At 34.8% G+C, this 13,463-nt stretch overlaps 1 protein-coding gene across 1 annotated transcript in view; it reads right to left on the bottom strand.

Moving 5' to 3' along the window:
• The window catches only part of ZNF713 (zinc finger protein 713), a 63,528-nt gene that overhangs the window by 13,818 nt on the left and 36,247 nt on the right, over nucleotides 1-13,463 (bottom strand). Inside the window, exon 6 of the mRNA XM_069486671.1 lies at nucleotides 8,823-9,854. Within this exon, the coding sequence (XP_069342772.1) occupies nucleotides 8,823-9,854 (1,032 nt within the window). The remainder of the gene's footprint in view (nucleotides 1-8,822; nucleotides 9,855-13,463) is intronic.

The raw sequence follows: 13,463 nt of genomic DNA, 5'->3' as shown, positions 1-13,463 counted from the left end.
TAAAAAGACTATCATTTCCTCATTGAATTGTCTTGGCATCCTTGTCAAAACTCAATTGACTGTAAATATAAGGGTTTATTTATGGACTCTTGATTCTGTTCCATTGATGGATATGTCCATCCTTATGCCAGCACCACCATGTTTATATTACTATAGTTTTGTAGCCAAGTTTTGAAATTAGGAAACGTGACTCCCCACCTTTGTTCTTTTCTTTCAAAATTATCCCTCTCTTCTTGATCTTTGCATTTCTATACACATTTTAATATCACTTTATCAATTTCTGCAAAAGAAACCAGTTGGGATTTTGATGGGAATTATGATAATCTGTAACCTGCCTTTCTTGACCCTTATTTTTGACACTCTTCATTTCCTTTTCTTTTGATGATGTCTTTCAATGAAAAATTTCATTCTTTTTTATATTAAAATGTTTTGTTTTCACATTTCTCCTAGCAGAAATGTTGGAATTATATAATGTTAAGTGTTCATCTAATTATCTGATCCTGAATATAGGAGTACCATGTATAAACCCAAGCAATATCCTTTTTTCTTAGGATACTGGGAGGTTGAGATCCATTTGGAAACATTTTGGTGCTCATTGGCAGATACTGTATATTACAGGAAATCACAATAAAAAGAGATTACTCTGAGGACAAGCAGTTCATCCCCTCTCTTTTTATAAAGTTAAAATTTGGCCCATTTTAAGATTCAATGAATGTTGCTTTTTTTTTTTTTTTTGAAACAGAGTCTCGCTCTGTTGCCCAGGCTAGAGTGAGTGCCGTGGCGTCCTCCTAGCTCACAGCAACCTCAAACTCCTGGGCTCAAGCAATCCTTCTGCCTCAGCCTCCCGAGTAGCTGGGACTACAGGCATGCGCCACCATGCCTGGCTAATTTTTTCTATATATTTTTAGTTGTCCATATAATTTCTTTCTATTTTTTTAGTAGAGACGGGGTCTCGCTCTTGCTCAGGCTGGTCTTGAACTCCTGAACTCAAAGGATCCGCCCGCCTCAGCCTCCCAAGTGCTAGGATTACAGGTGTGAGCCACCGCGGTTGCTTTTTAAAACCAACTTTTTATTACAAAAATTTCAAACCCATAGAAAAATTGCAATTGCAAAAGTACAGTAAGCAACCATAAGCCCTTCACTCAGATATCCATTAATTGTTAATATTTTGCCATGCTTTATCTTTCTCTTAAGATATATACACACACATCACTTGATATATATGTCTATATATGTCTAAATGTATACACACATATGTGTGTGGTATATATTTTTTGAAAGCATTTGAGAGTTGCAGACATTATACTTCACCCATAAATACTCCATCTTGTATCTTTCCTCTAAGACATTCTCCTATATCATCACAGTAAAATTATCACACTCAGGAAATTTCACATTGATATAATATAATGTAATATACAGTCCATAGCCACATTTCTCAATCATCCTAATAATGTCTTTTACAGCTTTAAAAAATTGATCCAGAATCTAACCAAGGTCTTGCACTACTTTTAGTTATCAGGCTCTAAGTCTCCTTTACTCTAGAGCAGTCTCTCAGTCTTTTCTTCTTTTTTCCTTCATGACACTGACATTTAAAAAGAGTCCTAGCCAATTGTTTTGCCAAATGTCTCTCAATTTGGCTTTGATAATCTCCTCATGTTTGAATTCAGATTAATATTCTTGGCAGTAATAATATTACACGTGATGTGGCTTTTCCAGTGCATCATAAGTTACATGGCAGTGTGCCCCATTTTTGATATTAGTTTGCTCTTTGGTTGAGGTAGTGTCTGCCAGATTTCTCCACTGTAATTCCTTTTGTAATTAATAAGTAATTGCTGAGATGATTTTGAAATTGAATACCCTGTTCTCCAAACAAACTTTCAGCCAGTGAGTTTAGCATCCAGTGATTCTTGCCTCAATCAATTATTGCTGTGGTTATTATAAAATGGTGATTTTTCTATCATTTTTACTACATTTTTATTAATAGTTGGCATTATCTTGTAAAGAATAGCTTTCCCTTCCCCCCACATCACATTAAAATTTTTAAATTGTGATATAATCCACATACAGTAAAATGCATATATTATTTAAGTGTTTATGCATGTGACTCAGACCCCTATGAAGATAAGTTCCAAAGTTATCTTCCTAGTCAACCCCTTCTCCTACAGAAGCAACCACTGATCTTTCTATTATACACTATCCATTCACACTGCCTAGTCTAGAACTTCATATAAATGGGATCATACAGTATCTATTCTTTTAAGTCTGGCTTCTTCACTTAGTATGCTTCTCAGATTCATGCTGTTGCACACACACCTTTTAACAGTTTAAACTATTTTTGTACCAGCATGGACTCATGGATTTTAAATTTAATTGTTTACTCTGTCATTCACTTTCAAGTTCAAATTGTTCCAAAATTGGCCAGTGGGAGCTTCTTTAAGCTGATGCTTGTGTCCTTTTCACTTGTCTCCATCAGTTTTTGTGCATTTCCTTACTTTCTGGTACAAAAGTATTATCCAGGTTCACCTATACTTTTCCTGCCCCAGCCATTGGATTAGCAATTTCTCAAGGAAAAATTTCAGTGGAAATAGAACTTAGAAACCAAGATCTGGGTGCTAGGTGAGCATCTTGCTACTGGCATTTTCTCACTTCTAGGCTATTTCAGGGGATGTAGCTATCTATATATTGAAATACACATGCACCCTACCTCTAAACATCAATGGGTTTCTTCTTCTCCTTCCCCAACTCTGTATTTTTATCTCCTTTCTTCCACAGTGATAACCTTGCTCCCTACCCTAGCAACATCAATGACTAATGCTAAATCCTACAATATATGCTAAATACTTCTGGAATTATAATAACAATATCTCTATTGACAGCAAACTTGCTAAGTAATGCTCAAGATGTTTTTGCACTTCTTTTTGTCCTTAGAGTGTTCAATGAGAGCACCGTGTTAAAAAATTTCCTTAGATTCTTTTTTTTCTTCTGTGTGGTTATGATATCAATATTTTATATAATCAGGTTCATTTGTTTCTGTTTGCATACAATTTTGTATTCAAAGATAGAAAAAACCTTTCCTTTTAAATTTAATCTTATTTTTTCAATATGTAAATTAAAATGGGTTAAAAGTCAAAACTACAAAAAAATACTCAGAGACGTTTCATTCCCTCCCCAATCTTTTTGATCTTGTTCCAGTTTCCCATAGGTAACCAATGAGTTTCTGGTTTGTCCCTCCTATATTTCTTTTTGTAAATATCATCAGATACATATATATTCTTTTTTCATTCTTACAAAGAAGGAACATTCTATAAATACTGTTTTGTATTTTTCTTCTTTGCTTAACATATCCTGAAAGAATCACTCCAAATCAGTTCCTAGAGATGACTGAACAAGCTGATCTTCCTTGTTCTTCTTTAATTGCACAGAACTTTACTATGTGGATGTACAGTAGTGTTTTGAGCTAATTATTCTTGTGTGAGCATTTAGTTGTTTCCAGTACTTTAATGAATAACTTTGTGCACAAGTATTTTATTATTAGAGGTATATCTTCAGGGTAAATATCTAGATTGGGTTTTCTGGGTCAAAGGACAAAATTACATATTATGTTTTGCTAGATATTGCCAAATTCCTTTCCACAGGGTTTGTGACATTCTGTATTCCAGCCAATAATGTGTAAAAGTGCCTGTTTCCTGACAGTCTCACCAAGAGTTTATTATCAAGATTTTTGATTTCTGCCAATCTGAAAGGTCAGAAATGGTATTTCAGTTCAGTTTTAATTTGCATTTCTCTTATGAGTGAAGATGAGCATTTTTCCTTTAAGGGCTATTTGTACCTCTTTTTGTCAACTGTTCATGTATTCTACCCATTTTTCAGTGGATTTTTTAAATTTCTTTTTAAATTGATTTTTAAGAGTTTTAAGGGTAATGATTATTTCTTGAATTAAATTTTCATTACCACATGTGGGGTTCTTCAAAAGCATATATTAATACTTTATATTTCTCTGCTATATTTTCAGTACTAAGAGCTTTTTTCTTCACCATACTGTACATTGCTATTGCATTAATCAACCCATTCCTACCTCATCACTTACCCCTTGCCTCAGCTCCATGTAATAATTCTAGGGTGCCTGCAATGTGGCTTGCCAAATACCTTTTCTACACAAACTGGAGAGAACTTTTTATGTTGTAATCCCAGAAGATGGAGCTAGCCACCATCCAGGGCTTCAGAAATTCTGTAGTTGGGGGCAGGGAGGTGTAACACTTTATAGAAATGTAGACTCAGTATAAAAATAATTAGTTATTGGGCAAGTATATGGGACCTAACTTTAAGGAAGCCCTAAAATGTTGAGGAGCCCTGTTATTCTTGCAAAATATAGACAATGATAGGAAATCAGGATGTCTGGAGGACACTCACTTCTTGCTGAGCTACTGAGGGTACACTATGATGGGTCGTTCCTACCCCCAAACACACAGTATCATTCCCATGTGACACCACTTACTATTAAGAGTGTATAATTTTAAAAAAGAAGTTAGGAGCTTGCTTTCCCACAGGAATTTCAGGGACTCTCAAAGGAAGGCTGGGATCAATTTTTTTTATTTGTACAAATTTAAGGAGTACAGTGCAACTTTGTTACATGGATATATTATGTAGTAGTGAAGTCTGGGCTTTTAGCGTAACCATCACCTGAATAGTGTACACTGTATCCATTAAGTAATTTCTCATACCTTCCCCCTCCCTCCCCCTTTCTGAGTCTCCAATAACTATCATTCTACACTCTATGTTCTTATGTACTCATCATTTAGCTCCCACTTATAAGTGAGAACATGTGATATTTGAGTTTCTGTTTCTGAGTTGTTTCACTTAGGATAATGGTCTCCAGTTCCATTCATGTTGCTGCAAAAGACATGATTTCATTCTTTTTTATGGTTGAATAGTATTCCATTGTATATGTATATTTCACATACATTTTCTTTATCCAATCATCTGTTGATGGACACTTAGGTTGATTCGATATCTTTGCTATTATGATTAGTGCTACCATAACATACAAGTGCAGGCATCTTGTTGATATAATACTTTCTTTTCCTTTGGATATATACCTAGTAGTGGGATTGCTAATGGTAGTTCTAGTTTTAGTTCTTTGTCAAATCTCCACACTGTTTTCCATAGATGTTGTATTAATTTACATGCAATCAATTTTAAATGAAGTTACTTAAATGATTTCTATCAATGGAGGTGAATATCCCAGTGATAAGGAAACCCCATCATGTTTAAAACAAGAGGGTACATCCACATATGCTAAACTAGAAAAGTCAGTGAGACAACATGGTCTTGCCTTAAAAGATCATTATACTAAAATGACAGGACAATGGCCTGAGGGTCTTAGGAAAGTTCAAGTCCTCCAAATTTAAAATCTATACAAAGGGTCTTAAAATGTCCCATCACTAACTCATGCTGTTTTGTTATAAAAGGAGACCAAAGAAAAGTTTTTGGTCTGTGCAAGTAGGTCTAATGGATGACCCAAGGATCAGCCAGTTGCTAATGCAACTTAGTTTGTCTGAGACAGTATTATTTTGGGTCTGGCAAGATTACTGAAACTTGAGAAAGTTATAACGAGAGTATATGGTATAACAACCTAAACCTAGAAACATATGGAAAATTAGGACCCTGCGAAAATGTTGAAATAAGGATAAGAAAAAAAATTAAATCCATGGGTTTAACATTTTTATAACTGGTTTTGTTATAATTATTGTGACATTCTCGGTGTGTCTTTTCTGTTTCTTAAAGTGTTTAAAGCATTTAATAGGCTCTGATATTTTAGGTTGGTGATTTTAATGAAATGTTTATTATTTTTAATTTTTAAAAAATTTCCATTTTGCAGGTAAATTAATGAAATGTTTAGATATGTTTACTTCTGAATTCAGTGTTTAAAAGAGTAGGGATATCTAACTTTAGAAATTCTTAAGTTTTTATTAGTTTGAAATCTGTAAGTAGAGAAATGCTGTTTAAAGAATTTCAATTTGTTTCTTAAATACATAAAGTGAACATTAATTAAAATACAAATTTTAATGAGTATTTTTCTCCATGCTAACAATCCCTTTGAACACAGAATTAATTACCATGATGATCCTTTAATACTCTGAGATTACGAGAAATAGAGTCACACAGATTTTGGTGTTGAGCAGTCATCTTTCATTTTATTAAAATTCACGTATTGACCAAATGTTTCAGAATGTTATATAATAGCAGACTATTCCAGGCACTGTTTGTATCTACTGGATTAGGAGTAAGATGACTCATGTTAAGTGACATTTCAGTCTGAAAAACCCTGAATAAGTCACTTATTATTATGTGTAGCTTCATTATCTCTTCTCATAAAAGGACAATAACAGACAGTTGGACGGACCAAATGACTTACATATGTGAAAGAGTAACATCTTGTCCTCCTAGACAGAAATAAGTTGTAACAAACAGGTTTTGGAATGAATAATATTCCTCTGTCTCCCCTACTCTATCAGTATTTTGATGTAATTAATATATTTAGGGTTCACTCCTTAACTTGGAACATTTTGAAGAGGACACAAGACAACATGAGAATGAATCCACACCATAATTACACAGTTTACTGTACAATTAACATAATCATTTATGACCCTAAGGAATATATAATAGGATTCTACTTTACAATTCCTATTTATGAAGAATTGGTGAAAATCCGTGGCCAAATGTGGTCTGGTTCAGTCCAGACACCTCTTTTCTGGGATTGTCCAAGTTCTGTTGATCCTCTTCTGAAAATTTCACATTGTTTTTATTTTTTACCTGTGCTAAGATACACTGCCTTGTGCTAGAGCCCCTAGAACTCCATGGGATATTTGTTTTTTTTTTCTGGTTGAAAAATTAATCTTTGATCAAAGTCTTTACCAACTGTAATTAATCATTACTTCTTTTAATACATATCTCTGTTGTCTGAGACTTCACTGTGGCTCACTCTCCCCCTTCCTGAATTCTGAGTTCCCCATACCCTACCTCATTATTGCAAATGAAGGCTAAATGCGACTCCTTTTGATGAAGATACTTCCAGAATCGATCCTCCCTGAAAACTGATCTACATTGCACAGACATCTGAACAAAATGCTATTAGAAATCCTCCCTGACTATAGTAATCAAGGTGTTATTAACTATTTCATACCCACTGTTGTGTGGGACATAAATGCACTTTGAAAAGTCTAACTTCTGATAAAATGAGTTAGTTTTTTGGTTTTTAGTGTTTTAATTTTTAAAAGTCTTTAAATCACTTCATCTTTGACACAAGGCCTATAAAATCCAGTCGTTTCACAGGGAGAAAAAAATCAGGAAAATCTAGAGCTGGGAGATGTGTTAGGAGAAAGGTGAGAAAGCAAGAGGGCTGCGCTCCTACCTCAGCCTGATGGTTTCTTCAGCCACATCCGAGAAGACCAAGAGAAAACCTGAAACCAAGAAACTGAAGCATCCCCACACTTGCAGTTATTCATGGTTTTTGACAGTTTACATTTATAATGTTTTATAACAGTAAATGGTACTTATGTCAAACAAAGTGGTAATCATAAAAATCAATTAAATCACCTTAAATTCTTTTTGGATAAAGGTGTTACATAAATATGTTTCAACAAATAAAATGAATTATTAACCCAATTATATTACATCTTTCGTTTTTTATATTAATATAAGCCAGTAAAGCACATTGATGTTTTTGTCCTCTATTTGTCACCATGGCTCACCCTCTGGTACAGTTCCTTACTCTTGCATCTTCCACAGTGGTGTAGGGTGACATGGGGACTCTTAGCGTCTGGTCATTATCAAAAAACCCTCCTATTCAAACCTACAAATACAGCAGACACAACAATTTTAACACAAAAATCTATGTTTGCCATAGGGAAATTTAGAACTAAAATAAAAGAGAAAAGCAGACTTCTCTCAATCAATTTTTCAAAGTTCATCACTATGACCCTCAGTCTCCTCTAAGACTCTTCTCAAAGCGATCCTAGGATTCATTTGATGAAAATAATGCAAGGATTGCTAAAAGAACAATAATATAATATTGCCATATCCTATCATATTGTTTCTAAAATGATGGTAACAAATTTTGGGTGGTACATCAATGAATATTTTTAATTTCAGAAGTTATATATCTACTTTGATGGAAAACAGAAAAATATAATTAGCATAGAAAACTAAACTGTGGGAATCCCTCCCTCCACCCCGTCCTCAGGCAACCCCTGATTGAAAAAAAAACTAAAATTTGACTTTTATATGTTAAATAATATTTTCTAGGAGAAGGCTAAAAATCCTGGGTCACTTTATAAAAAATTTTAAGTAAATACTAGGTATGGTAAAAACTAAAGGAAGCACATAAATAACTGAAATTTGAGAAATACTGCTCTTTCATGTTTATTTCAAGTTTATATGACTGGCTGCACTATAGCATTCCTTGAATAATCAGTGTTTATATGATTTAAAGTCTTTATACCATAAAACTTACAGTTGAATAATTACAGGTTATTGCCTACTGGATTTCTGGTTATTTATTTTTTTTAAAGTTTTTAAAATCAGATTTAGAACATGACTCTTAATATAATCTTGTTTATAAAATAAGTGATTTTCACTATTTATAAGCCCTCTTAGGAATGTAATATGCTGCTAGTTTAAGGTCTCTATTTGGTTTCTATGCACTAAAAGCTTATTTAGAAACTTTCTCTCCACTATGAATAATTTGATATTGAATGGGATAAAAAGGTCTGACCCCCAATTTTCCCATATTTATATATTCATATGGTTTTCTCCACCATGAGTTATGTGTTGCTGAGTAAGTGAAGGACTGTGGCTTATTGTTTTCTCACATTTATATTCACATAATTTTTCTCGAGTATGGATTTTCCTATGTTGATTGAGGTGTGCACTCTGGCTAAAGGCTTTCCCACATTCATTACATTTATAGGGTTTCTCTCCTGTATGAGTTCTCTCATGTTGATTAAGATGTGTTCTCTGGCTGAAGGCTTTGCCACAAAAACTACATTCATAAGGTTTCTCTCCAGTATGAAGTCTATGATGTTCAGTAAGGGATGTGATACGGCTAAAGGCTTTACCACATTGATTACATTTATAGGGCTTCTCTCCGGTATGAATTCTCAGATGTTGAGTAAAGGATGAATGTTGACGAAAGGCTTTCCCACATTCATTGCATATAAAAGGTTTTTCTCCCGTGTGAATTCTCTGATGTTGAATAAGATGTATCCTCTGGCTGAATCTTTTCGCACATTCATCACACTTATAGGGCTTCTCTCCTGTAAGGATGATCTGAGGTTGTATAAGAGATGAGTTGTGGCTGAAGGCCTTCCCACATTCACTGGGTTTCTCTCCAGTAGGAATATGATTAGTAAGAATATGTTGATTGAAGATTTTTCCACATTCATTATATTCATAGGGCTTCTCTCTTACATAATTTCCCTGACAGTAAATCAAGTCTGAATTATGTTTGATGTTATTTCCTTGTGTGTCAAAGTTAAGAGGTATTTTAATTGAAGGAATTCTCTGATGCATAAGGTTTGAGTTCAGATTATAGTTTTCTGCAAACTTATTGCATTCAAGTCTTCTTTCCTGGGTGATCTTTTTGTGAGTGAGAGATAGTTGTCCTAAATGTCTCTGCTGGTTTCCTTGGTTAAACTCTAACTGGTAATCAAAATCCCAGAGTCCTCCTAAGATGGAGTACCAGAAACTGTCTCCTGTTAGTCTCTTCATTATCATGTCATGGGTTTGATTTTCATCAGAAATATTCTGGTTTGGAGTTGACTTTTTGATTTCAGGTCGGTTTTCCCCATCTAAAAGAAATTCAGAACATACAAATACTTTCCAGTACTCTCTGTGCTTTAAAAGGGAAATTGTTGCATAAGGAATTACCAAATAAAACTGACAGTAATGTGTACAAGGTATACGCAGCATTGAAAGTTTTCAAATATGGCCATGTAACAAGCAGAATGATCATAAAGACAGGAAGCCGTGAGCAGGGGAAAAATTTTAAAACATGGTAATCATAAACAGAAAAGATCATCCAGGAGTATCCACGGTTGAAAGGAAATGGGCAGAAGATTAAGAAATATCAGAGAAAGGTCTATGTTCAGATGTGGGAGATAGAGGAATAATTGTGCTTAGAGAAGGCAGGTCTGAGTCTAGGCCCTTACAAACCTCATCTGTGGATTATTCTATTGTAATGCCAGTTACTTGTTTACTTCAAAAGTATTTCTTTCTATTTTTAATATTTTGATACTGATAAAACTAATACTTGCTTAAAGTAAAATATTCATATAATGTGGAAATGTATAAAGAAAGAATCCCACCTCTTACAGATAATCATTGTTAACAGTTTAGATTTTATCTTGCCAGCTTTTCCCTATGTTCACACAGATATATATGTAAACCATATATTGAACAAGCATGACTTACAGATTAAGAAAAATATCCAAAATATTCTTTTGGTCTTCCACAACTTCTTTAAACTATATTCAGTGGAAGTATTCTTCCTCTGCTTCTAGATGAAGATTTAACATGGCCCATGGCTTTCTCCTTAATTCTTAGGTAACAGATACTCCTACTAATACGTTAAGTTACGAACCCAGTATCTACTCAGTAATTAAAATGTTCAGTCATATGTAACAGTTGAAACTCTGAAATTAATTCCCTCCCCTCCCCTGGAACCGTTACAGAAAGGGTCATGTTCCTTCTTTTTTCTCCCTGCTTACCTTTCACCCCTTCTACTCTTTTCCTGTTGGCGCCTTCCCTCATTCTACTGTCTCCCTTGCCTCTACTCTCTCATTTCTTTTCCCACTTAACTACTTCCCTGCTCACCTCTTTCCTCACTCACTCACTGTTGTTTAGTTCCTGAGTTGGTGGGTAGGGGCTGTGTGGAGGGAGGAGAGATTAAGAGATAGGCCAGTTTTTGTATGGCTGGGTGGCTCCACATTCTCAGCTTGGCAGATAGTTATAATGGACTCACTTTGGGGAACTTTTAATGACTCCTGAGAGGTTCTTGCTGGACCCCCCACTCTCTTTTGTCATTTCCAAGATCTAGATAGATACATCTCTGTTTTGGGCATAAATTCTATTTGACAAGAACCCAGGCCATGCTGGCTGACCCATGAGAAACACTCATGATACCTTGACCCCCAAACCTGCTTAGTGTAGATTCATCCTAACACAACAGCTTTTGCTGGCTTATCCACCAAAGCCATTTAAGTCAGCTGGTCTCGGGCCTTGGACTTTTCTGAATGAGAATCTGCTTTAGCTTTCTCAGATGTGAATCATGCACTAGCCTTGATCTTCCAGCCATACGGAATGTATATCAAAGCTGTCAGAGTGGGCCCCTTGAAGCTGGGTAACCATACAGTTATTGTCCTAATTGGGATACTTGATAGTAACAGGGGGTACCATTAATAATTACATAAGGAACTGTATGAGAAAACAGTGGGGGGGGGTGGCATCTGACCACTCTACCTTGACTTAACCCTTACTATGCTTCCTTCTACCTCTGCCCCAACAAGGGAGTTAGGAATTTACAACATGGTTCTCTCCTCTTACCAATCTCATCACAAAAGTCTCTCTCAGATCTCCTTTTATATCCTTGATCTGGCTGGCTAAGGAAAATAGGTTCATGAGGCCATTTCTTTTTTCATTTTTAAAAAAGCCTTCAGATTATGAATGAGGCCATGTCTTACACTCATGGAGATGTGGGTGAGGGTTCCTACACCTACTTCGGTATGCAGATATCTTCTGTCAACTCTAAAGGAGGAAGAGTCCCTTCTAACACACACATATATGAATCAGTATGTGTATGTATTTATACAGACATAGTTTTATTTTTAAACCAAAACAAGCTAATGTACATATTGCCTGTGTAACTTTTTCACTTAACAATATTCTTTCTTAATGAGTATATATAGACCTACCTCATTTTTCTTAAAGGGTTTATCATATTTAAAAAACTCTATTCTCCTGCTAAGTTTTAAGTTTCTAATTTTTTTTTTTGCTATTTTATACAATGGTACAATGAATATCCTTATACAAACATCTTACAGACCCAAGCTTGGATTTCAGAGAATGTGCAATGCCAGGTCACAAGGTTTGCATACTAAGCATTTTTATAGATTCTGTCAAATTGTTCTCTTAAAAGGCTCTACCAAATTCACAATATGAAATATAGCTCATTTCACCCACACCATTCCCAATACAAGATGTAATAACATTTTGGTTTTGCCAATTTGATGGGTGAAAAATGGTACCTCATCAATGTTTCAATTTTTATTTATTTCATTATAAGACAGCATTAGCATTTTCCCATATATTTATTGGTTATTTTATTTCTTCTGTGAATATTTTGGGGTTCTAGGGATCTGTAGATATGCTGAAATTGAACACAAAGTTTTATGGGCAAGTACATATATGTATTTTTCTGGAGAGAGAAGTGTATCTTTCCTTAAATTCTCAAAGGGGTCCAAGATTCAAAAAGATTAAAGCCTCTGTGTTAAAAATATTCTAATCAGTCTCTTTGCCAACAGTCCCACTTCACTATTGAGTATAATAAAACTAAAACTAAATTATTCTTCCTAAGTCACTGATTTCATCACGTTCACTTGCACAAAAATCTGATAGTCTCACCCTTTAAAAACTATCCTCAGTAAAAATCAGATTACATATGACCAAAAGGTGTTCTTACTGTTTTATATAGTAAATTCAAAATAAATAAATTCATGCATAAAACTATGGGTGAAAAAGTAGGTCCTAAGACCTTGTGTATGGAATGATCTCATTTTTGTTAAAAAAAAAAAAAAAAAAAGTATACCCACATGTACTAAGAGGATTTAATTATTTCTGGGAAAGTAGTATTATGGATGGTATAGTTTTGATTTTTCCATGATGAGCATACATTGTTATTTTAAAAAGAAAAACAAGAAAGGCAGTGTAACTTTTTTACTTAAAAATATTTAAATATTTAGCATATTTTCATAATTTAAAAAATTTAACATTGTAGAAAGTGAGTTTCCAGCCACTAGTTCATACGTTTAAGACTTCTGTGTTGGCTGGGCGCCATGGCTCATGCCTGTAATCCTAGCACTCTAGGAGGCCAAGGCGGGTGGATTGTTTGAGCTCAGGAGTTCGAGATCAGCCTGACCATGAGCGAGACTCCGTCTCTACTAAAAATACAAAGAAATTATATAGACAGCTAAAATATATATAGAAAAATTACCTGGGCATGGTGGTGCATGCCTGTAGTCCCAGCTACTTGGGAGGCTGAGGCAGAAGGATTGCTTGAGCCCAGGAGTTTGAGGTTGCTGTGAGCTAGGCTGACACTACGGCACTCTAGCCCAGGCAACCGTGTGAGACTCTGTCTCAAGAGAAAAAAAAAAAAAGACTTCTGTGTCTAGCATGAAGGGCCT

Source organism: Eulemur rufifrons, chromosome 14, assembly GCF_041146395.1.
Source record: "Eulemur rufifrons isolate Redbay chromosome 14, OSU_ERuf_1, whole genome shotgun sequence".
Taxonomy (NCBI): domain Eukaryota; kingdom Metazoa; phylum Chordata; class Mammalia; order Primates; family Lemuridae; genus Eulemur; species Eulemur rufifrons.
The sequence above is the reverse complement of the archived record's forward strand: the minus strand, read 5'-3'. Positions and strand labels throughout refer to the sequence as shown.